Consider the following 27149-nt stretch of genomic DNA (forward strand, 5'->3'; position numbering starts at 1 on the left):
ACAAACAGAGCCCCAGGACAGCAACACAATTAGACCCAACCAAATCATGAGAAAACAAAAAGAGAATTACTTGGCACATTGGAAAGAATTTACCAAAAAACAGAGCAAACTAGAATGTTATTTGGCCCTAAACAGAGAGTACACAGTGGTAGAATACCTCACCACTGTGACTGACCCAAACTCAAAGAAAGCTTTGACTATGTAAAACCTCAGTGAGCATAACCTTGCTATTGAGAAAGGCTGCCATAGGCAGACTTGGCTCTCAAGAGAAGACAGGCTATGTGCACACTGCCCACAAACTGAGGTGGAAACTGAGCTGCACTTCCTAACCTCCTGCCCAATGTATGACCATATTAGAGAGACATATTTCCCTCAGATTACACAGACCCACAAAGAATTGTAAATACAACCCATATTTATGTTTATTTCCCCTTTTGTATTTTAACTATTTGCACATCATTATAACTCTGTAATATAGACATAATATGACATTTTAAATGTCTTTATTATTTTTGTTTATTATTTATTTCACTTGCTTGGGCAATGTAAACATATGTTTCACATACAAAAAAAGCCATTTGAATTGAATTGAATTGACTTGAATTGAGAGAGGGAGACAGAGGGAGAGAAAGAGAGAGAGGGAGACATAGAGAGACAGAGAGAGAGGGAAAGAGAGAGAGAGAGGGAGGGAGAGAGAGAGAGAGAGAGAGAGAAAATACTGTATATAGATTTAGAGTTGGATAAACTTGGATTTCAAAAGGACATACAGGATGCCAATATGTTCTATAAGTTGATTTGGGATGACTAGGGAATGGAGATGTTATAAGTTTATATAGGTTGACAAGGGAATAGAGATATTATAAGTTTATATAGGTTGACAAGGGAATAGAGATATTATAAGTTTATATAGGTTGACCAGGGAATAGAGATATTATAGTTTGATTTGGGATGCCTAGGGAATAGAGATGTTATATATGTTGATTTGGGATGACTAGGGAATAGAGATGTTATATATGTTGATTTGGGATGACTAGGGAATAGAGATGTTATAGGTTGATTTGGGATGACTAGGGAATAGAGATGTTATAGGTTGATTTGGGATGACTAGGGAATAGAGATGTTATAGGTTGATTTGGGATGACTAGGGAATAGAGATGTTATATATGTTGATTTGGGATGACTAGGGAATAGAGATGTTATAGGTTGATTTGGGATGACTAGGGAATAGAGATGTTATAGGTTGATTTGGGATGACTAGGGAATAGAGATGTTATAGGTTGATTTGGGATGACTAGGGAATAGAGATGTTATAGGTTGATTTGGGATGACTAGGGAATAGAGATGTTATAGGTTGATTTGGGATGACTAGGGAATAGAGATGTTATATATGTTGATTTGGGATGACTAGGGAATAGAGATGTTATAGGTTGATTTGGGATGACTAGGGAATAGAGATGTTATACGTTTATATAGGTTGACAAGGGAATAGAGATATTATAAGTTTATATAGGTTGACCAGGGAATAGAGATATTATAAGTTTACATAGGTTGACCAGGGAATAGAGATACTATAAGTTTATATAGGTTGACCAGGGAATAGAGATATAAGTTTATATAGGTTGACCAGGGAATAGAGATATAAGTTTATATAGGTTGACCAGGGAATAGAGATATAAGTTTATATAGGTTGACAAGGGAATAGAGATATAAGTTTATATAGGTTGACAAGGGAATAGAGATACTATAGGTTTATATAGGTTGACAAGGGAATAGAGATACTATAAGTTTATATAGGTTGACCAGGGAATAGAGATATACGTTTATATAGGTTGACCAGGGAATAGAGATGTTATAAGTTTATATAGGTTGACAAGGGAATAGAGATACTATAAGTTTATATAGGTTGACAAGGGAATAGAGATACTATAAGTTTATATAGGTTGACCAGGGAATAGAGATATTATAAGTTTATATAGGTTGACCAGGGAATAGAGATACTATAAGTTTACATAGGTTGACCAGGGAATATAGATATAAGTTTATATAGGTTGACCAGGGAATAGAGATATAAGTTTATATAGGTTGACCAGGGAATAGAGATATAAGTTTATATAGGTTGACAAGGGAATAGAGATGTTATATGTTGATTTGGGATGACTAGGGATCAGAGGTGTTGCACTGTAAGGTGTTAGATTACTGGAGAACCCTGTGGGACTCAGCTCTGTGAGACTACCCCAATACCGCACAGGAATCATTATAGGGCCGTTGTTTTTCCATTCTTCCTGGTACTGACCAGTCACGCAGTCAGGAAAACTCTTGACAGGACCCTATATGAAGAAAAGTGGGTCCAATTGATTCTAGAGCCCAGAAAAAGAGAAGTGACCCCCCCCCCCCACACACGCACACACAGACACGTAATTCACAGGCCTGTCTCATCAGTGTGTCTAGTTCTTTCTAGCAGTAGCAGCTGTGATACGTGATATCTCCCCTGCTCCGCCTCTCTCTGGTCAGTGCTTCTCCTCTTACTGCCAGCGCCACACCACTGTGTTGCTTCATTTACACCTGAAAAATTGATGTTCTTAATTTAACCCCTGGGGAGCTCAGGATGTCACAGCAGAGAAGAGGTGTGTGTGTGTGTGTTTTATGTGTAGATGGACTGTGAAATATTTAAATAGGCTATTTTCTTACGTCTATTTACTTTGAAGCATGTTCGGCTATTAAATGAACGATGGATAAATGGCTTGTTGTGTAGCAGGAAGAAGTGGTGCAGCACGTAGCCTAGAGCAGGGTTTCCTAAAGTCGGTCCTGGGGCCCCTCTGGTGGAAAAAAACTGCTGTTCCCCAAAAAACGCTCTGTCCTTGAACAAGGAAGTTAACCCCCAAAAAACATTCTGTCCTTGAACAAGGAAGTTAACCCCCCAAAAACATTCTGTCCTTGAACAAGGAAGTTAACCCCCCAAAAACATTCTGTCCTTGAACAAGGAAGTTAACCCCACAAAAACATTCTGTCCTTGAACAAGGAAGTTAACCCCACAAAAACATTCTGTCCTTGAACAAGGAAGTTAACCCCACAAAAACATTCTGTCCTTGAACAAGGAAGTTAACCCCACAAAAACATTCTGTCCTTGAACAAGGAAGTTAACCCTCAAAAACATTCTGTCCTTGAACAAGGAAGTTAACCCTCAAAAACATTCTGTTCTTGAACAAGGAAGTTAACCCTCAAAAACATTCTGTCCTTGAACAAGGAAGTTAACCCTCAAAAACATTCTGTCCTTGAACAAGGAAGTTAACCCTCAAAAACATTCCACTCTTGAACAAGGAAATAAACTCCCAAAAACAACTGCTCCCCAGCACTGATGACGTTGACATCGGGCAGCCCCCCACACCAATGATTCAGAGGGGTTGGGCTAAATGCGGGAGACACATTTCCATTGAATGCATTCAGTTGAACTGACTAGGTGTCCCATTACCCCTAAACCAGTCATGTCAGAAAAGGAGAGACATGACCTGCAATATAATGATGATTTAGGCCTATAAACACAGTAGTCTACATGCTGCCATGCGATCTCCTTACCAACAGCAAACAAATCTGTTTTATTTTTATTAGCCAACATACATCATTCATGTGCATCAAACAACTGAAATTTCCCTCATAATAACAATATTTGCTAGCAATACAATTGATCAACCACTAGAAGTCGTGCATACGCATGGTCTGAGATTTGCGTGGATACGCACATTTTCCAGTCAAATACCAACCAACCAAATACCAACCAAAACTGGAGCACGCAAGGTTTAGATTGTTTTGTGCACACACGCCTTTGATGAATGAGGCCCTTGGTCATAGCCGCTGGAAGTAGGAGTACTGCACCACCACCTGATAAAACACAATTAAAACATAATAAATGTAAAAATATATATATATTTTCCCACTAAAGTTATTACTCCCCACTCCCTGCCCTGCCACACTGTCCGGTTGTCAGTAGTAGGGTATTGTTCATTGTCACGTCCACTGGTTTTGTTCACGATATAATCAGTACCTCCATCTGTCCACAATCAGTACTGGAATTTAGAGCAGTCTAACAGCTCTTTGTGAGTGTGAGTGACAGGTCTCACCACTAGTATCAAGCTAACTAGGAGAGCCTCATAGACTGCACCACACAACCATGAAATGGAGCAAACTGGTCCCTATGGGGTAGTGTCAAGCCTGCTCCGGCTCCCCCTCTCTGGTGCTCGAGGGTGCCAGGCTGCCCTTCCAGGCTGTCACCATCATCACGCGGATCAGCGCTCATTGGACTCACCCTGGACTCCTTCACGTTGTTGATTGCCCCCTCTATATCTGTCTGTTCCTCAGTTTTGTTGCCTGCCTCAGCATTATTGTTATGTCATTTTGTTCCCTTCATCCAAACGCTTTTCTTGTTTTGTTTGATGTCTGTCTTCTATTAAATGTTCACTCCCTGTACCTGCTTCTCGTTTCCAGAGTCGGCCCTTACAGGTGGGTTGTCATGGAGCCTTTAGTTAACTGGTCCCTAAGGGGTGAAGGTGGGTTGTCATGGAGCCTTTGTCAACTGGTCCCTAAGGGGTGAAGGTGGGTTGTCATGGAGCCTTTAGTTAACTGGTCCCTAAGGGGTGAAGGTGGGTTGTCATGGAGCCTTTGTCAACTGGTCCCTAAGGGGTGAAGGTGGGTTGTCATGGAGCCTTTAGTTAACTGGTCCCTAAGGGGTGAAGGTGGGTTGTCATGGAGCCTTTAGTTAACTGGTCCCTAAGGGGTGAAGGTGGGTTGTCATGGAGCCTTTAGTCAACTGGTCCCTAAGGGGTGAAGGTGGGTTGTCATAGAGCCTTTAGTCAACTGGTCCCTAAGGGGTGAAGGTGGGTTGTCATAGAGCCTTTAGTTAACTGGTCCCTAAGGGGTGAAGGTGGGTTGTCATAGAGCCTTTAGTTAACTGGTCCCTAAGGGGTGAAGGTGGGTTGTCATAGAGCCTTTAGTCAACTGGTCCCTAAGGGGTGAAGGTGGGTTGTCATAGAGCCTTTAGTCAACTGGTCCCTAAGGGGTGAAGGTGGGTTGTCATAGAGCCTTTAGTCAACTGGTCCCTAAGGGGTGAAGGTGGGTTGTCATAGAGCCTATAGTCAACTGGTCCCTAAGGGGTGAAGGTGGGTTGTCATAGAGCCTATAGTCAACTGGTCCCTAAGGGGTGAAGGTGGGTTGTCATAGAGCCTTTAGTCAACTGGTCCCTAAGGGGTGAAGGTGGGTTGTCATAGAGCCTTTAGTTAACTGGTCCCTAAGGGGTGAAGGTGGGTTGTCATAGAGCCTTTAGTTAACTGGTCCCTAAGGGGTGAAGGTGGGTTGTCATAGAGCCTTTAGTCAACTGGTCCCTAAGGGGTGAAGGTGGGTTGTCATAGAGCCTTTAGTTAACTGGTCCCTAAGGGGTGAAGGTGGGTTGTCATAGAGCCTTTAGTCAACTGGTCCCTAAGGGGTGAAGGTGGGTTGTCATAGAGCCTTTAGTCAACTGGTCCCTAAGGGGTGAAGGTGGGTTGTCATAGAGCCTTTAGTCAACTGGTCCCTAAGGGGTGAAGGTGGGTTGTCATGGAGCCTTTAGTCAACTGGTCCCTAAGGGGTGAAGGTGGGTTGTCATGGAGCCTTTAGTCAACTGGTCCCTAAGGGGTGAAGGTGGGTTGTCATAGAGCCTTTAGTCAACTGGTCCCTAAGGGGTGAAGGTGGGTTGTCATAGAGCCTTTAGTTAACTGGTCCCTAAGGGGTGAAGGTGGGTTGTCATAGAGCCTTTAGTTAACTGGTCCCTAAGGGGTGAAGGTGGGTTGTCATAGAGCCTTTAGTCAACTGGTCCCTAAGGTGTGAAGGTGGGTTGTCATAGAGCCTTTAGTTAACTGGTCCCTAAGGGGTGAAGGTGGGTTGTCATAGAGCCTTTAGTCAACTGGTCCCTAAGGGGTGAAGGTGGGTTGTCATAGAGCCTTTAGTTAACTGGTCCCTAAGGGGTGAAGGTGGGTTGTCATAGAGCCTTTAGTCAACTGGTCCCTAAGGGGTGAAGGTGGGTTGTCATAGAGCCTTTAGTTAACTGGTCCCTAAGGGGTGAAGGTGGGTTGTCATAGAGCCTTTAGTCAACTGGTCCCTAAGGGGTGAAGGTGGGTTGTCATAGAGCCTTTAGTTAACTGGTCCCTAAGGGGTGAAGGTGGGTTGTCATAGAGCCTTTAGTCAACTGGTCCCTAAGGGGTGAAGGTGGGTTGTCATAGAGCCTTTAGTCAACTGGTCCCTAAGGGGTGAAGGTGGGTTGTCATAGAGCCTTTAGTCAACTGGTCCCTAAGGGGTGAAGGTGGGTTGTCATAGAGCCTTTAGTCAACTGGTCCCTAAGGGGTGAAGGTGGGTTGTCATAGAGCCTTTAGTCAACTGGTCCCTAAGGGGTGAAGGTGGGTTGTCATAGAGCCTTTAGTTAACTGGTCCCTAAGGGGTGAAGGTGGGTTGTCATAGAGCCTTTAGTCAACTGGTCCCTAAGGGGTGAAGGTGGGTGTATTTCTCTGCTGGTGCTCCAGTGGTGTCAGCTGTGTCAGTGTGAGTGAGTCATTATGTCTTGTGGGTCCTCTACATGTTTCTTAGAACACATTTGTCACAGATGGCGGTGTATATTTACAGATGTCTACAATGCTAGGAGATGTGTTTAATATATCACACAAACATGAGGTAACAATCCTATAGGCCTCATCTAAGCAGAACAGAACTTGTGTGGATCTGGAATCCACATAAAATGAATGTGCACATTCTATAGCCTATTGAGATTGGACCTGTATGCTAAAGAATGATGCATGCTAGCCCTTTCATGGACAGAAGCAGAGCCACTCCACTGTATGGAGAAACATGTGCTCAAACTCCTATCGGTACGCATGGAAAACTTTAAAACACAAGGTCAGAATGGAGCTGGGCTAGCCTGTGGGGGGTGGACAGACAGCCGCACTGTAATCATGACCCAAATATGGTTAAACAATGTGGTTAAGTCTTTTTTGACTTGTAGGTAATATTGTGGCATGGCAAACCAACCCTTTGTCCCCATTACTGTGGAGTTTGAAACATTAACAGGTTAGCCTGGGTTTGAAACATTAACAGGTTAGCCTGGGTTTGAAACATTAACAGGTTAGCCTGGGTTTGAGACATTAACAGGTTAGCCTGGGTTTGAGACATTAACAGGTTAGCCTGGGTTTGAAACATTAACAGGTTAGCCTGGGTTTGAAACATTAACAGGTTAGCCTGGGTTTGCCTTACGAGGACAAGGTTGCTCACAACACAGAAGCTTCTCCCTCCAGTTGAGGCTTATTTAACCTCCCACTTGCCTTTTTCAAAACCCAACAGCATGCGGCTGTTGCCTAGCAACCCCCTCAGATCTAGAGCGAGAGAAAGACGAAGCACAGCCTGTGTATGTATATCTAGGGCTCAGTGAGAAAGAAAACAGCGGTGTTCTTTCCTGAGAGGCTCAAATGTTGCTGTGAATGGTAACGCTAAATGTAACACTGTCACGTGACACTTTAGCCTACGAAGGATAAACAGTGATCTTGAACAATTGAATTTGCTAGGACTATTATTGAAATATGCCTAATTTATCTTTATCAGGTATAATCCAATATCAGTTGATATTTCACAATAGATTTTTTAAAAACCTGTCACGTGTGGTCAAACACGACATCTTATCATGCCCCTAAAATAACCACTCGAGAAACCCAGTCAAGTCCATGGTATTTTTAATTTGGAAATAAAAATAAAAATGAAGACTAGCATTTACAACTTGGAATGAATGTAAAGTGAACTCAGATGAACAGTGGATAAGACTCGTGCTGAAACTCCTATCTACAGAATGCATACCGCAGATAAACACAACAACCTAGCCACACCTGTCCGAGTCGGGAAAACTGAAGAAAGAAAAAGGCCAGTGAATCCCCCTTAGAGGCAGAAAGATGAAAACACAAAGCTCCACCATAAGACTCCTTCTATCCCTCCTATTCAGAACAGGTACACACATACCTAACATGGACCTCCAAATAACAGAACAAAAACAAACATGAAACATTTTGAAAATGTAATATTTTTTAAAATATATATTTTAATCTAGCATACAAGTTTCATTCAGCTTTCAGCTTGAATAAGAACCATATTTCCTTTCATATACCATATCACTAGGATTCCTCTCCAAATACAAAAAACTGTACCAGAACAACGATGCCCCTGTGGAATCAGCACGCTCTGATTGGCAGCAGGGAGTGCTCCAGTCACAAGCTGCATGCATAAAGATCAGAAAACCAAGAAGAGAGAGAAAGGGAGAGAGAGAGAGAGAGAGACGGCCAGCCCAAACATTACCACTATAGCAGATAGATGGAACCTGGAAGGGGTTCCAAGGTTCCATGGGATCCAAATGCCTTGCTTCGGTTTGAAGGTAGTTATTACAGGGTTTGTATTTGCATCTTTAAAGTACTGATGCTGAACTCATTTTTGGGGGACAGAGTCACTAACCATATCATGCAGACACGTTTTATATATTTTTTTCTCTCTGTGTGGAAAGAGATTTTATTTCAACGTTTGTTTATTTTCTATAGAGAAACAGTATGAATAAATGAAAACAGTTTTTTCCCCAAGAGGTAAGTAAAACAGATATTTTTTCCCCTTCTCTAAGAGGGAACAGGGCAAGTCAGGCGAGGTTCACTTTGCAGTCATCATCTGTACAAACTCTGTAGGAGAGAGAGAGAGAGAGAAAGAGATCAATCAGGATAAACCAAATTACAACACAGTCAAAACAAAACTATATTGCTTATTGGGAAAGTCAAAGCAAAATGTAGTGATATCTGGAACTAAATCGACAGTACACTGTGGCTAAATATTTGACCTTAGAAAAACCTTGACAAAGTACAGGCTCAGTGAGCACAGCCTTGCCATTGAGAAGGGTAGACACAGGAAAACCTGGCTCCCTGTAGAGGAAAGGCTGTGCAACCACCTCACAACAGTAGAACCTGAGACGGAGCTGCATTTCCTGACAAAATGTAAAAAATATAAAACAATTAGAGAGTGTCAGAGAGAGAGAGAGAAAATACAAAGATTAGGAACGTACTGTAGCTCATTGGGCCCCATTAGCCCAGGACTAGGCAGGGCAGTCACCTGCTAAATTGTTTTATTCCTTTTTTTAAAAACTTTTTTTACATCAAGCAGTGTAGGAACAGAACGCACATCATTCTAATTAATGTCCCGTTTCCAAACAGCTTCCATGTTCACCTCATTAAGCTTATTTAATTAAAGTCACTGCACTGTGAATACAACACAACGACGTCCAACCAAAATAAAGAAAAGTCTTTCAAATGCTTATAGAGTACATACTGTATGGTGTTTAATGGCACATTGAGGAAGTAGGGAAGCCAAGATGTATGGACTGTTTATTGTATCAACAGCTCCTTCTAGAATATTAGTGAACAGTGTAATGCTCTGTGGGAATAAGAGTGAGAGAGAGAGTGAGAGAGAGAGTAAAAGGCTGCCTTCTAGCATGGTGACGATGATTAATTCAAATGGCCTCATGGTATCTCCATCTAATAAGGGGTGAGAAGGGGGTGCTGTGGGATTATTTAACATACTCTTTGAAGAGGTGGGGTTTCATGTGCTTTCGGAAGATGGGCAGGGACTCTGCTGTGGAGACAGAGGAGAGCTTGGACAGGGCTGAGCGGGAGAAGACCAACGGTGGCTCGGGTTGTGGTGTAGGGTTTGAGCAGAGTCTGAAGTTAGGGAGAGGCAGTTCTTCTTGCTGCTCCGTAGGCAAGTACCTTGTTCTTTTAATGGATGCAAGCTTCAACTGGAAGCCAGTTGAGTGTGCGGAGGAGTGGGATGACATGGGAATATTTGTAGCTCAGTTGGTAGAGCATGGCGCTTGTAACGCCAGGGTAGTGGGTTCGATTCCCGGGACCACCCATACGTAGAATGTATGCACACATGACTGTAAGTCGCTTTGGATAAAAGCGTCTGCTAAATGGCATTTATTATTATTATTATTATTATTATTATTATTATTATATTAATATTTGGGAAGGCTGAACACCAGGCAGGCTGCGGCATTCTGGAGGAGTTGCAGTGGTTTGATGGCACAAGCGGGGAGCCCAGCCATTAGCGAGTTGCAGTATTCCAGATGGGAGATGACAAGTGCCTGGATTAGGACCTGTGCCACTTCCTGTGTGAGGTAGGGTCGTACTCTAAGGATATTGTAGAGCATGAACCTACAGCCACTGCTTTGATGTTTGCAGAAATCGACAGGGTGTTGTCCAGGGTCACACCAAGGTTCTTTACACTCGGAGGGGAACACCGTGGAGTTGTCAACCATGACGGAGAGGTCTTAGAGCGGGGCAGGCCTTCCCCGAGAGGAAGATCAACTCCATCTTATCGAGGTTGATCTTGAGGTGGTGGGCCGACATCCAAGCGGAGATATCTTCCAAGCACGCAGAGATGCGTGTTGCCACCTGAGTGTTAGAAGGGGGAAGGAGAAAAGTAGTTGAGTGTCATCCGCATACCAATGATAGGAGATCATGTGAGGATATGACGGAGCAGAGTGACTTAGTAAATAGAGAGAAGAGGAGAGGGCCTAGAACCGAGCCCTGGGGGACACCAATAGTGGGTAGGATGCAATCCAGGAGTGTGTAGAGCCTGAGAATCCCAGCTCAGAGAGTAGAGGAGGATTTGATGGTTCACGGCTTCAAAGGTCTATGAGGTTGAGTGGAGTGGAGAGAGCCTACGTGACACAGAGGAGAGCAGTCTCAGTTGAGTGAGCCGTCTTGAAGCCTGACTGGTTAAGGTAAGAAGATCGTTCTGAGAGAGATAGTGAGAGTTGGTCAGAGACAGCACGGTCAAGTATTTTGGAAAGAAAAGAAGGGATACCAGTCAGTAGTTTGACGTCAGAGGAGTCGAATGTTGGTTTCTCGAGTAGGGGAGCGACTCAGGCCATTTTTTAAGTTGAGGCAGCCAGTGGTAAAATATGAGTTTACATGCCTGCTCCGGGGCTAGCACTGACCGTTACATGAAGCTGGTTCTAGATTAAAATGGACTGAAACAGAGAAGGGTTACCTGGACTTACAATAAAGAAACAGATGTTTTGTAAACCATTGCAAAGTGATTTGAAACTTTCTGTTGTGAGCCCTAATGAACACTACACATAGCTAGTCTGGCTCAACTACTGTCCTTCATAGTTGACCTGTCTGTCTCCCATCTAATAACCACTGCTACATGTGGCTTGGTTAGGTGTAGACAAGAGGGAAATATAGTATTCTTTCTAACAAAGATATCTACAGCACCTTCAGAAAGTATTCATCACCCTTGGGCTTATTCTACATTTTGAATGTTAACATTGAGATATCATTATTTTTGCCTACCTTATAATGTCAAAGTGGAATTATGTTTTTCAATTATTGTGAAAAGCTGAAATGTCTTGAGTCAATAAGTATTCAACCCCTTTGTTATGGCAATTCTAAATAAGTTTATGAGTAAAAATGTGCTTCAAAAGTCACATGGACTCACTCCATGTGCAATAATAAATGTGTAACATGATTTTTGATCAGCTACCTCATCGTTGTACCCCACATACAATTATCTGTTAGGTCCCTCAGTCGAGCAGTGCATTTCAAACACAGTTCATTTCAAACACAGTTCATTTCAAACACAGTGCATTTCAAACACAGTTCATTTCAAACACAGTTCATTTCAAACACAGATTCCACCACAAACACCGGGGAGGTTTTCCAATGACTCTCAAAGAAGGGTTCCTATTGGTAGATGGGTAAATATCATAAGCAGACATTGAATATCCTTTTGAGCATGGTGAAGTTATTAACTACACTTTGGATGGTGTGTCAATACACCGTCACTACAAATACACAGGCGTCCTTCCTAACTTATTTGCCGGAGAGGAAGGAAACCGCTCCGGGATTTCACCATGAGGCCAATGGTGACTTTAAAACTGTTAAATGGCTGTGATAGGAGAAAACGGAGGATCGGACAACATTGTAGTCACGAAACTAACCTAATTGACAGAGTGAAAAGGAAGCCTGCACATAATTTTATTTTCTAAAACATGAATCCTGTTTGCAACAAGGCACTATAGTAATAATGCAAAAAAATGTTGCAAAGCAAATAACACTTTGTAGTCAGGACAAAAAGTTGTTTGGGGCAAATCCAACACAACACATTAGAGTACCACTCTGCATATTTTCAAGCATTGTGGTGGCTGCATAATGTTATGGGTATGCTTGTAATCATTAAGGACTGGGGAGTTTTTCAGGATAAAAAAAATAAATATAATGTATCTAAGCACAGACAAAACCCTAGAGGAAAACCTGGTTCAGTCTGCTGTCCACCAGACACTGTGTCACACCCTGGTCAAAGTATTTTGTGTTTATCTTTATGTATTGGGTCAGGCCAGGGTGTGGCATGGGGTTTTTGTATTGTGGTGTGTTTTGTCTTGGGGTTTTGGTGTGTATATATATTGGGATTGTAGCTAGTGGGGTGATCTAGCAAAGTCTATGGCTGTCTGGAGTGGTTCTCAATCAGAGGCAGGTGTTTATCGTTGTCTCTGATTGGGAACCACAGCCATATTCTTTGAGTTTGTCGTGGGTGATTGTCCTTAGTGTCTTTGTTCCTGTCGCTGTATTAGTTGACAAGTATAGGCTTCGGTTTTCGTTACGTTTATTGTTTTGTAGCGTTTGTGTTATTTTGTGTTTACGTTTGTTTGATTAAACATGGATCGCAATCTACACGCTGCGTTTTGGTCCGACTCTCCTTCACCACACCTAGAAAACCGTTACACACTGGGAGGTTAATTCACCTTTCAGCAGGACAATAACCTACAACACAAGGCCAAATCTACACTGGTGTTGCTTACCAAGACAGTGAATGTTCCTGAGTTGCCAAGTTAGTTTTAACTTAGATCTACTTAAATCTGTGGCAAGATCTGAAAATGGTTGTCTACCAATGATCAACAACCAATTTGACAGAGCTTGAAGAATTTCAAAAAATATGTTTTTTTTAAATGGGCAAAAATTGCACATGCCAGGTGTGGAAAGCTCTTAGAATGACTTACTCAGCTGAAATTGCTTCCAAAAATGCTTCTACGTAGTATTGCCTCAGGGGTGTTAATAATTATGTAAATTTGATATTTCTGTATTTAATTTTCAATACATTTGCTAACATTTATAAAAACATGATTTCACTCAATCATTAGGGGGTATGGTGTGTGAATAGAAAAACATACATGTAATCCATTTTGAACTCAGGCTGTAACACAGATAAATGTGGGATAAGTCAAGGGGTATGAATATTTTCTGAAGCCACTGTACATACACTTCAGGATGTTGTGAAATAGAAATAATCAGAATGGATGTAAACATTATAGTTTTGAAAATAATGTATGGGTTAAGTTGAGCTGCAGGACACGGTACGTTAAGCTGCCTACACATTTCTGTACTGAATTAAATCTTACCACTACCTTGTAAAAACACGGCTAACTTTATTTCCCAAACAATGCAACACAATCACAATTTTGCCTTTTAAAATCACCTTTCAACACCTAGTGCTTTATTTTTAATAATGTATTTTTATTTTATTTACATAGGACAGGCCCTGTCGTTACCTCATATCCCAGCGATAATGCCTTGCATTACGCCTGGAAAGAAAACACTTTCATTAGCTAAACTTACCCCAAGGAACCATTTTGCCCACACAGCTACAAGGATAGGTTCAGGACCTCATGTTGAAGCTTATAGAGACCCCAACTGATGTATAGAACAATCTTAAAATTATCTACTTTGGTTTAGATACAAGCATCATGAAACCTCTAACACAAATTCATTTGACTTGGTGAAAATATGTTTCTTAGACCTAACTTGCTCACCACTTTTTCAATGTGGTTTCAGTAACACTTTACTTGACACCCAGGGCCATGACACCTTATGACGCGGCCATGACACCTTATGACGCGGCCATGACACCTTATGACGCGGCCATGACACCTTATGACGCGGCCATGACACCTTATGACGCGGCCATGACACCTTATGACGCGGCCATGACACCTTATGACACATGATAACAGCTGACATAACCTGTTATATTATGGTCATAACACTGTCATGAAATAGTTAGACCTGTTGTGACATGTATTGCGTTATTGTATGGCTGGTTATGACACCTACACCATTGTAAAACATTCCATTACACCATCATAGCCGACTTGTCAACACTATGTTTATGTTATATAACATTTCCTGAAAATATACAATATTGATTATCATTGCAATTGATGTCAGACATGTACCTACCCCATTGCTCTGTTGCTGATGATTGGGATGAATGTAGGAGCAGATTTCAGAATACCCTCTTTTTGACTGATGACTGATAGAAGGGCATGTATGTGATAGGCCAATCTGGCTTAAATGATTATGATGGTCAGAATGTGTATTTTCTTAGTCTAAGTAAAGTGACACGGGATGGTCAAAATGCTTCTTGACAGTGTCAAAGTGTATTTTCTACAAGTTATTTAAAATATGAAGAAAAAAAAACATGTCTGTAAATAATTAATTACAACAGACAAATGATTTATGAAACAAACTTTCAAAACGAAAGGAAACTTCTTTGCAGGGAAAAAAAAACTAATTTGAAAAAAATGTGGGTTTTGAAAACTGTTATGTAAGTGTCATAACCAGCCATAACATAATGCAGTATAGGTCACAACCGGTGTAAATAAGGGTCATGACAGTGACCATATAATGACAAGTTATCAGTAGTTATGAAGTATGTGGACACCTGCTCGTCAAACATCTCATTCAAAAATCATGGGCATTAATATGGAGTTGGTCCCCGCTTTCCTGCTATAACAGCCTCCACTCTACTGGGAAGGCTTAGATGTTGGAACATTGTTGTGGGGACTTGCTTCCATTCAGCCACAAGAACATTAGTGAGGTCGGGTGATCAGACCTGGCTCGCAGTCAGAGCTCAGTGCAGGCCAGTAAAGTTCTTCCACACTGATCTCGACAACCATTTCTATATGGTTTGTGCATGAAGGGATTGTCATGCTGAAACAGGAAATGGCCTTCCCCAAACTGTTGCCACAAAGTTGGAATGTCATTGTATGCTGTAGCGGTAAGATTTCCCTTCACTGGAACTAAGGGGCCTAGCCCGAACCATGTAAAACAGCCCCAGACCCTTATTTGTCCTCCACCAAACATTACAGTTAGCACTATGCATAAGGGCAGATAGCATTCTCCTGGCATCCGCCAAACCCAGATTTTTCCGTCGGACTGCCAGATGGTGAAGCATGATTCATCACTCCAGAGACCGCGTTTCCAAGTCTCCACAGTCCAATGTCGGCGAGCTTTACACCACTCCAGCCGACGCTTGGCATTGCACATGGTGATCTTAGGCTTGTGTGCGGCTGCTCGGCCATGGAAACCCATTTCATGAAGCTCCTGACAAACAGTTCTTGCTGACGTTGCTTCCAGAGGCCGTTTGGAATTCGGTAGTGAGTGTTGCAACTGAGGACAGACGATTTTTACGCTACAACACTTGGCGGTCCTGTTCTGTGAGCTTGTGTGGCCTACCACTTTGCGGCTGAGCCGTTGTTGCTCCTACACGTTTCCACTTCACAATAACGGCACTTACAGTTGACCGGGGCAGCTCTAGCAGGGTAGAAATTTGACAAACTGACCTGTTGGATTTGATACACCTGTCAGCAACAGGTGTGGCTAAACTAGCCGAATACACTAATTGGAAGAGGTGTCCACATACACTATATATACAAAAGTATTATGACATGGTTATGACCGTGTCATAATGTGTTATGACACTGGGTGTCAATTAAAGTGTTACCGTGGTTTCTTCCTTCTCAGACTCCATTTATATGATGACCTGTTCTTAAATATTTGGTCAAATTATTAACTTTGTGTATGGTTTCCTAGAAACAAGGGTGGCTCAACTTACCCCACTCTCCCCTTCTGCCCTCTTACCTTCATAGTTGACCTGTCCATTTGTCTCCCATCTAATAACCACTGCTACATGTGGCTGGTTAACCATACCGGGTTTGTCCTCTTACCTTCATAGTCTCCCATCTAATAACCACTGCTACATGTGGCTGGTTAACCATACCGGGTTTGTCCTCTTACCTTCATAGTCTCCCATCTAATAACCACTGCTACATGTGGCTGGTTAACCATACCGGGTTTGTCCTCTTACCTTCATAGTCTCCCATCTAATAACCACTGCTACATGTGGCTGGTTAACCATACCGGGTTTGTCCTCTTACCTTCATAGTCTCCCATCTAATAACCACTGCTACATGTGGCTGGTTAACCATACCGGGTTTGTCCTCTTACCTTCATAGTCTCCCATCTAATAACCACTGCTACATGTGGCTGGTTAACCATACCGGGTTTGTACTCTTACCTTCATAGTCTCCCATCTAATAACCACTGCTACATGTGGCTGGTTAACCATACCGGGTTTGTCCTCTTACCTTCATAGTTGACCTGTCCGTCTCCATCAATGTCTGCTTCTCTGATCATCTCGTCTACCTCCTCGTCTGTTAACTTCTCCCCCAGGTTTGTCATGACGTGGCGGAGCTCTGCAGCACTGATGTAGCCGTTTCCGTCCTGGAGACACAGGAGAGAAGGAATCCCATTGGGTGAGAATAGATGGAAAGGCATTCCCATTGGGTGAGCAATCAGGATATAACCAAGGGGTAAATCCCCAATGGGTAATGATGAGTGGAGAATTAAATCCCATTGGACAGTTAATGATATATATATATATATATATAGCGTCATCATACCAGGAAGACTTTGACGATGTGTTTATTAAAGGGAGGTACATCTTATGAAAGTTGAACATTTACTAGTTTAGAACGAAGCAAAATTGCGTATGATGATAATAGTATCTACTCTCCAAGGATGGGGGGAGGGTTGCCAAAAATGTACATGGTAAAATTGGCACTGAATACATGTAGTACCTTACCTTGTCGAATACCCTAAAGGCTTCACGGATCTCCTCCTCACTGTCCGTGTCCTTCATTTTTCTGGCCATCATGGTCAGGAACTCCGGGAAGTCAATGGTGCCGTTGCCTGGATTGGAGGAGAAAGAACTACCACATTCAGTTAAGGTGCAGAGTGCAATGCAAATCCACAATTGTGCCATATATTCATTGGCTATGTCATAGCTGATTTTTAATTTACACACACAGGCTCAGAGAGGCCACAGCTCAAAGAGGCCCCAGCTCAGAGAGGCCACAGCTCAGAGAGGCCACAGCTCAGAGAGGCCACAGCTCAGAGAGGCCACAGCTCAGAGAGGCCACAGCTCAGAGAGGCCACAGCTCAGAGAGGCCACAGCTCAGAGAGGCCACAGCTCAGAGAGGCCACAGCTCAGAGAGGCCACAGCTCAGAGAGGCCACAGCTCAGAGAGGCCACAGCTCATGAGCTCTATCAGCGGCAGGTTTTAATTTAGAATGGAAAATGAATGTGTTTATACAACAAATGTGAGAAGCATCAAATCGATTTGTTCTCTAATCAAACCGAATCGTTTCAAACAAAACGTATAGTTTCTGTATAGTATCGGAGCCCATGTATCTAGATAATGACCTGTTAACTAACACTCAGACATAGACAGGGACACAGACAGGGAAACACACTCAACTAGGTGTGTGAGTGCATGTGTGTGTTTAGACACTAGGTAGCAAGGCAGGAAAAGCCCCTGGAAGAGGAGGTGTGGAGTGATGGAGTGCTGGCTGACTGACTCTTGGCTATGACTCTGCCTGTGGAGTACGAGAGGGGGAGATGGAGTGCTGGCTGACTGACTCTTGGCTATGACTCTGCCTGTGGTGTTAGAGAGGGTAGATGGAGTGATGGAGAGCTGGTTGACTGACTCTTGGCTATGACTCTGCCTGTGGCGTACGAGAGGGGGAGATGGAGTGATGGAGAGCTGGTTGACTGCCTCTTGGCTATGACTCTGCCTGTGGCGTACGAGAGGGGGAGATGGAGAGCTGGCTGACTGACTCTTGGCTATGACTGCCTGTGGAGTACGAGAGGGGGTGATGGAGAGCTGGCTGACTGACTCTTGGCTATGACTCTGCCTGTGGAGTACGAGAGGGGGTGATGGAGAGCTGGCTGACTGACTCTTGGCTATGACTCTGCCTGTGGAGTACGAGAGGGGGAGATGGGGTGATGGAGAGCTGGCTGACTGACTCTTGGCTATGACTCTGCCTGTGGAGTACGAGAGGGGGTGATGGAGAGCTGGCTGACTGACTCTTGGCTATGACTCTGCCTGTGGCGTACGAGAGGGGGAGATGGGGTGGGTGGGAGAAAGATGGAGCGAGGGAGAGAAGAGGAGAGACGGAACTAGTGGGAGACGGTGTGATTATATAGCCTATGTAAGGAGGCACTGCTATCGCAAATTATAGGAAGCAGACTCATTCTATTGTCTGTGACGACATTCATTCCACAGAATAGCTTTTCATAGGCAAGGCAGAAAGGCCTCTAAGAAAACAGCTGAAACCAATGAAGTCCAACTATTTTTCACATGGGAGGGGATAACAGTGAATGGGAGGGGATAACAGTGAATGGGAGGGGATAACAGTGAATGGGAGGGGATAACAGTGAATGGGAGGGGATAACAGTGAATGGGAGGGGATGACAGTGAATGGGAGGGGATAACAGTGAATGGGAGGGGATAACAGTGAATGGGAGGGGATAACAGTGAATGGGAGGGGATAACAGTGAATGGGAAGGGATGACAGTGAATGGGAAGGGATGACAGTGAATGGGAGGGGATAACAGTCAATGGGAAGGGATGACAGTGAATGGGAGGGGATAACAGTGAATGGGAAGGGATAACAGTGAATGGGAGGGGATAACAGTGAATGGGAAGGGATAACAGTGAATGGGAAGGGATAACAGTGAATGGGAAGGGATAACAGTGAATGGGAGGGGATAACAGTGAATGGGAGGGGATAACAGTGAATGGGAAGGGATGACAGTGAATGGGAGGGGATAACAGTGAATGGGAGGGGATAACAGTGAATGGGAGGGGATAACAGTGAATGGGAAGGGATGACAGTGAATGGGAGGGGATAACAGTGAATGGGAGGGGATAACAGTGAATGGGAGGGGATAACAGTGAATGGGAGGGGATAACAGTGAATGGGAGGGGATAACAGTGAATGGGAAGGGATGACAGTGAATGGGAAGGGATGACAGTGAATGGGAGGGGATAACAGTCAATGGGAAGGGATGACAGTGAATGGGAGGGGATAACAGTGAATGATAAGAAAAAAATGACAGGGCAACATAAACACTACTTCAGAGCCTCTCTCCTCTCAGAGGTGATATCACAGCTCTCTGGGGTAAAGCCTCTCATCTCAGAGGTGATATCACAGCTCTCTGGGGTAAAGCCTCTCCTCTCAGAGGTGATATCACAGCTCTCTGGGGTAAAGCCTCTCTCCTCTCAGAGGTGATATCACAGCTCTCTGGGGTAAAGCCTCTCTCCTCTCAGAGGTGATATCACAGTCCTCTGGGGTAAAGCCTCTCTCCTCTCAGAGGTGATATCACAGCTCTCTGGGGTAAAGCCTCTCCTCTCAGAGGTGATATCACAGCTCTCTGGGGTAAAGCCTCTCCTCTCAGAGGTGATATCACAGCTCTCTGGGGTAAAGCCTCTCCTCTCAGAGGTGATATCACAGCTCTCTGGGGTAAAGCCTATCTCCTCACAGAGACCAACAGCACAACTCTCTGGGGTAAAGCCTTTCTCCTCTCAGAGACCAACAGCACAGCTCTCTGGGGTAAAGCTAATCTCATTCTCTACTTCCTTTGTCATGCACTCTGCTTGTTTAGTAAAGAATCTATAGCTACTGTTGACATCACTGAGGCAACTGAATGTACAAAGAGGAGAGAGGAGAGGAATAATCGGTGGCCCTGCTGTTGAGAACAGAGAGAGAGAAGGGAGAACTTTGGATATATACAGCGAGCCAAGCCACGTGAGATCGATCAATATGGCAGTCCGATCGATAAGGCCCCATTTACCAAAACCCTAGAAGCTAACAGGACATCACCTCAGTTTAGTAGGTCTGACCAGCCCCCTAGATGACTGACAGGACATCACCTCAGTTTAGTACGTCTGACCAGCCCCCTAGATGACTGACAGGACATCACCTCAGTTTGGTAGGTCTGACCAGCCCCCTAGATGACTGACAGGACATCACCTCAGTTTGGTAGGTCTGACCAGCCCCTAGATGACTGACAGGACATCACCTCAGTTTGGTAGGTCTGACCAGCCCCCTAGATGACTGACAGGACATCACCTCAGTTTGGTAGGTCTGACCAGCCCCTAGATGACTGACAGGACATCACCTCAGTTTAGTACGTCTGACCAGCCCCTAGATGACTGACAGGACCTCAGTTTAGTACCTCTGACCAGCCACCTAGATGACTGACAGGACATCACCTCAGTTTGGTAGGTCTGACCAGCCACCTAGATGACTGACAGAACATCACCTCAGTTTAGTACGTCTGACCAGCCCCTAGATGACTGACAGGACATCACCTCAGTTTAGTACGTCTGACCAGCCACCTAGATGACTGACAGGACATCACCTCAGTTTAGTACGTCTGACCAGCCCCTAGATGACTGACAGGACATCACCTCAGTTTGGTAGGTCTGACCAGCCCCTAGATGACTGACAGGACATCACCTCAGTTTAGTACGTCTGACCAGCCCCTAGATGACTGACAGGACATCACCTCAGTTTGGTAGGTCTGACCAGCCCCTAGATGACTGACAGGACATCACCTCAGTTTAGTACGTCTGACCAGCCCCTAGATGACTGACAGGACATCACCTCAGTTTAGTACCTCTGACCAGCCACCTAGATGACTGACAGGACATCACCTCAGTTTGGTAGGTCTGACCAGCCACCTAGATGACTGACAGAACATCACCTCAGTTTAGTACGTCTGACCAGCCCCTAGATGACTGACAGGACATCACCTCAGTTTAGTACGTCTGACCAGCCACCTAGATGACTGACAGGACATCACCTCAGTTTAGTACGTCTGACCAGCCCCCTAGATGACTGACAGGACATCACCCCAGTTTAGTACGTCTGACCAGCCCCTAGATGACTGACAGGACATCACCTCAGTTTAGTAGGTCTGACCAGCCCCTAGATGACTGACAGGACATCACCTCAGTTTAGTAAGTCTGACCAGCCCCTAGATGACTGACAGGACATCACCTCAGTTTAGTACGTCTGACCAGCCCCCTAGATGACTGACAGGACATCACCTCAGTTTAGTAGGTCTGACCAGCCACCTAGATGCTGTCAGGACATCACCTCAGTTTAGTACGTCTGACCAGCCCCTAGATGACTGACAGGACATCACCTCAGTTTAGTAGGTCTGACCAGCCCCTAGATGACTGACAGGACATCACCTCAGTTTAGTACGTCTGACCAGCCACCTAGATGACTGACAGGACATCACCTCAGTTTAGTACGTCTGACCAGCCCCTAGATGACTGACAGGACATCACCTCAGTTTAGTACATCTGACCAGCCCCTAGATGACTGACAGGACATCACCTCAGTTTGGTAGGTCTGACCAGCCCCTAGATGACTGACAGGACATCACCTCAGTTTAGTACGTCTGACCAGCCCCCTAGATGACTGACAGGACATCACCTCAGTTTAGTACGTCTGACCAGCCACCTAGATGACTGACAGGACATCACCTCAGTTTAGTACGTCTGACCAGCCACCTAGATGACTGACAGAACATCACCTCAGTTTAGTACGTCTGACCAGCCCCCTAGATGACTGACAGGACATCACCTCAGTTTAGTACGTCTGACCAGCCACCTAGATGCTGACAGGACATCACCTCAGTTTAGTACGTCTGACCAGCCACCTAGATGACTGACAGGACATCACCTCAGTTTAGTACGTCTGACCAGCCCCCTAGATGACTGACAGGACATCACCTCAGTTTAGTAGGTCTGACCAGCCCCTAGATGACTGACAGGACATCACCTCAGTTTAGTACGTCTGACCAGCCCCTAGATGACTGACAGGACATCACCTCAGTTTAGTACGTCTGACCAGCCCCCTAGATGACTGACAGGACATCACCTCAGTTTAGTAGGTCTGACCAGCCACCTAGATGCTGTCAGGACATCACCTCAGTTTAGTACGTCTGACCAGCCCCTAGATGACTGACAGGACATCACCTCAGTTTAGTACGTCTGACCAGCCCCTAGATGACTGACAGGACATCACCTCAGTTTAGTACGTCTGACCAGCCCCCTAGATGACTGACAGGACATCACCTCAGTTTAGTACGTCTGACCAGCCCCCTAGATGACTGACAGGACATCACCTCAGTTTAGTACGTCTGACCAGCCCCCTAGATGACTGACAGGACATCACCTCAGTTTGGTAGGTCTGACCAGCCCCTAGATGACTGACAGGACATCACCTCAGTTTAGTACGTCTGACCAGCCCCCTAGATGACTGACAGGACATCACCTCAGTTTAGTACGTCTGACCAGCCCCCTAGATGACTGACAGGATATCACCTCAGTTTAGTAGGTCTGACCAGCCACCTAGATGCTGTCAGGACATCACCTCAGTTTAGTAGGTCTGACCAGCCACCTAGATGCTGTCAGGACATCACCTCAGTTTAGTACGTCTGACCAGCCCCTAGATGACTGACAGGACATCACCTCAGTTTAGTACGTCTGACCAGCCCCTAGATGACTGACAGGACATCACCTCAGTTTAGTACGTCTGACCAGCCCCCTAGATGACTGACAGGACATCACCTCAGTTTAGTACGTCTGACCAGCCACCTAGATGACTGACAGGACATCACCTCAGTTTAGTACGTCTGACCAGCCACCTAGATGCTGTCAGGACATCACCTCAGTTTAGTACGTCTGACCAGCCACCTAGATGACTGACAGGACATCACCTCAGTTTAGTACGTCTGACCAGCCACCTAGATGACTGACAGAACATCACCTCAGTTTAGTACGTCTGACCAGCCCCTAGATGACTGACAGGACATCACCTCAGTTTAGTACGTCTGACCAGCCCCCTAGATGACTGACAGGACATCACCTCAGTTTAGTACGTCTGACCAGCCCCCTAGATGACTGACAGGACATCACCTCAGTTTAGTACGTCTGACCAGCCCCTAGATGACTGACAGGACATCACCTCAGTTTAGTACGTCTGACCAGCCCGCTAGATGACTGACAGGACATCACCTCAGTTTAGTAGGTCTGACCAGCCCCTAGATGACTGACAGGACATCACCTCAGTTTGGTAGGTCTGACCAGCCCCTAGATGACTGACAGGACATCACCTCAGTTTAGTAGGTCTGACCAGCCCCTAGATGACTGACATCACCTCAGTTTAGTAGGTCTGACCAGCCCCTAGATGACTGACAGGACATCACCTCAGTTTGGTAGGTCTGACCAGCCCCCTAGATGACTGACAGGACATCACCTCAGTTTAGTAGGTCTGACCAGCCACCTAGATGACTGACAGGACATCACCTCAGTTTAGTAGGTCTGACCAGCCCCTAGATGACTGACAGGACATCACCTCAGTTTGGTAGGTCTGACCAGCCCCTAGATGACTGACAGGACATCACCTCAGTTTAGTAGGTCTGACCAGCCCCCTAGATGACTGACAGGACATCACCTCAGTTTGGTAGGTCTGACCAGCCCCCTAGATGACTGACAGGACATCACCTCAGTTTAGTAGGTCTGACCAGCCCCTAGATGACTGACAGGACATCACCTCAGTTTGGTAGGTCTGACCAGCCCCTAGATGACTGACAGGACATCACCTCAGTTTAGTAGGTCTGACCAGCCACCTAGATGCTGACAGGACATCACCTCAGTTTGGTAGGTCTGACCAGCCCCTAGATGACTGACAGGACATCACCTCAGTTTAGTACGTCTGACCAGCCCCCTAGATGACTGACAGGACATCACCTCAGTTTAGTACGTCTGACCAGCCACCTAGATGACTGACAGGACATCACCTCAGTTTAGTACGTCTGACCAGCCCCCTAGATGACTGACAGGACATCACCTCAGTTTAGTACGTCTGACCAGCCACCTAGATGACTGACAGGACATCACCTCAGTTTAGTACGTCTGACCAGCCACCTAGATGCTGTCAGGACATCACCTCAGTTTAGTACGTCTGACCAGCCACCTAGATGACTGACAGGACATCACCTCAGTTTAGTACGTCTGACCAGCCACCTAGATGACTGACAGGACATCACCTCAGTTTAGTAGGTCTGACCAGCCCCTAGATGACTGACAGGACATCACCTCAGTTTAGTACGTCTGACCAGCCCGCTAGATGACTGACAGGACATCACCTCAGTTTAGTAGGTCTGACCAGCCCGCTAGATGACTGACAGGACATCACCTCAGTTTAGTAGGTCTGACCAGCCCCCTAGATGACTGACAGGACATCACCTCAGTTTAGTACGTCTGACCAGCCCCCTAGATGACTGACAGGACATCACCTCAGTTTAGTAGGTCTGACCAGCCACCTAGATGCTGTCAGGACATCACCTCAGTTTAGTACGTCTGACCAGCCCCCTAGATGACTGACAGGACATCACCTCAGTTTAGTACGTCTGACCAGCCACCTAGATGACTGACAGGACATCACCTCAGTTTAGTACGTCTGACCAGCCCCTAGATGACTGACAGGACATCACCTCAGTTTAGTACGTCTGACCAGCCCGCTAGATGACTGACAGGACATCACCTCAGTTTAGTAGGTCTGACCAGCCCCCTAGATGACTGACAGGACATCACCTCAGTTTAGTAGGTCTGACCAGCCCCTAGATGACTGACAGGACATCACCTCAGTTTAGTACGTCTGACCAGCCCCCTAGATGACTGACAGGACATCACCTCAGTTTAGTACGTCTGACCAGCCCCCTAGATGACTGACAGGACATCACCTCAGTTTGGTAGGTCTGACCAGCCCCTAGATGACTGACAGGACATCACCTCAGTTTAGTAGGTCTGACCAGCCCCCTAGATGACTGACAGGACATCACCTCAGTTTAGTAGGTCTGACCAGCCCCTAGATGACTGACAGGACATCACCTCAGTTTAGTAGGTCTGACCAGCCCCTAGATGACTGACAGGACATCACCTCAGTTTAGTAGGTCTGACCAGCCCCCTAGATGACTGACAGGACATCACCTCAGTTTAGTACGTCTGACCAGCCCCCTAGATGACTGACAGGACATCACCTCAGTTTGGTAGGTCTGACCAGCCCCTAGATGACTGACAGGACATCACCTCAGTTTAGTAGGTCTGACCAGCCCCTAGATGCTGTCAGGACATCACCTCAGTTTGGTAGGTCTGACCAGCCCCTAGATGACTGACAGGACATCACCTCAGTTTAGTAGGTCTGACCAGCCCCTAGATGCTGTCAGGACATCACCTCAGTTTAGTAGGTCTGACCAGCCCCTAGATGACTGACAGGACATCACCTCAGTTTAGTACGTCTGACCAGCCCCTAGATGACTGACAGGACATCACCTCAGTTTGGTAGGTCTGACCAGCCCCTAGATGACTGACAGGACATCACCTCAGTTTGGTAGGTCTGACCAGCCCCTAGATGACTGACAGGACATCACCTCAGTTTAGTAGGTCTGACCAGCCCCCTAGATGACTGACAGGACATCACCTCAGTTTAGTAGGTCTGACCAGCCCCTAGATGCTGTCAGGACATCACCTCAGTTTAGTAGGTCTGACCAGCCCCTAGATGACTGACAGGACATCACCTCAGTTTAGTACGTCTGACCAGCCCCTAGATGACTGACAGGTTCCATTTCCAACATCATTAAGAGTCAAAGACGCTGCCGACTGACATCCACCACGATCACCCTCATTCTCAACCACTCAAAGTGCATCCCAAATGGCATCCCCATATAGGACCTGGTCAAAAGTAGTGCACTAGAAAAGGAATAGGGTGCCATTCATGAGTAGCTGTTGACTCAGCCAGAACTATCTAGGCAGGAGGGAGTTGGGTTGATAAGTTTATGTGTTGGGACAGGTTTCTTAAAGAGCTGTCACTCACCACGGTGACAGGCCTGACTCTCGTTGGTAAAGCTGACACTGTGACAGCGAGCTGGTACCCTCCAGCAGCCCGTAAGGCAGGTAACAGTTAGGTTGGTAGTTAGGTACTTCATCATCCAGAGGAGATAACCAGATAAATTCAGTTGCTGGATCTAAATGTATCTTCTTCTGATGACACAAGACAAGTGTCCATGACTACCCCAGCTTCCTCTGGCCACTTTCCACCAATCGAGTTTGTCTATAAGCTTCCTGTTTCCTGCATTTTTGACATATCGAGTGTGTTCACTTCTCCACTCACCGTCAGCGTCGACCTCATTGATCATGTCCTGCAGCTCCGCCTCCGTGGGGTTCTGTCCCAGCGACCTCATCACGGTGCCCAGCTCTTTGGTCGTGATGGTGCCGTCACCATCCTTGTCGAATAAGGAGAACGCTTCTTTGAACTCTGTGAGAAGGGAGGGAGGAGAATGAAAGTGTTTCTTGGGCGGTCGCTCAAGCTCTGGTTGTGGGATGGGTATCACTTTACATTAAGCTATATTTTAAAAGCGAGTATGTAGAAAACGTTAAGAGGCATAAATATCATACCCCCCCCAAAAATGCTAACCTCCCCAGCTATGGTAATGGTGCGAGGTTAGCACGTCTTGAGTGAATGATATGTGTGTGTGTCTGTAACTTTCAAGCATCATTATTCAATATTGATTCAGGATTATCTGTAACCATGGCAGCATCCACATTAATGTAGAAGTGGTTCAAAACATATTCTATTTCTATTTACAATAAAAGTGACTCCAAAATGACAATACATTAATTACCATTAATTTATATTGGCCACAAGATGATGTAAAACACAACCAAAACACACAGAAAATGTGTCCAACCAGTTTGTAGAGTCACACGCTTGATGTCATTGTGTGTGTGTGTGTGTGTGTGTGTATGTATATATATATATGTGTGTCTATGTTTATGTGTGTGTATGTGTGTGT

At 45.2% G+C, this 27149-nt stretch overlaps 1 protein-coding gene across 1 annotated transcript in view; it reads right to left on the reverse strand.

Moving 5' to 3' along the window:
* Window positions 1-7722: 7722 nt before the first annotated feature.
* Window positions 7723-27149, reverse strand: part of LOC118375367 (calmodulin-1) — a 28271-nt gene continuing 8844 nt past the window's right edge. Inside the window, exons 3-6 of the mRNA XM_052524138.1 lie at window positions 26468-26611; window positions 17017-17123; window positions 16520-16655; window positions 7723-8720 (exon numbers count right to left, since the gene is read on the reverse strand). Coding sequence (XP_052380098.1) covers window positions 8692-8720; window positions 16520-16655; window positions 17017-17123; window positions 26468-26611 — 416 coding nt within the window. The 3' untranslated portion in view covers window positions 7723-8691. The remainder of the gene's footprint in view (window positions 8721-16519; window positions 16656-17016; window positions 17124-26467; window positions 26612-27149) is intronic.

This window comes from Oncorhynchus keta, chromosome 8 (genome assembly GCF_023373465.1).
Source record: "Oncorhynchus keta strain PuntledgeMale-10-30-2019 chromosome 8, Oket_V2, whole genome shotgun sequence".
In the NCBI taxonomy this organism is placed as follows: domain Eukaryota; kingdom Metazoa; phylum Chordata; class Actinopteri; order Salmoniformes; family Salmonidae; genus Oncorhynchus; species Oncorhynchus keta.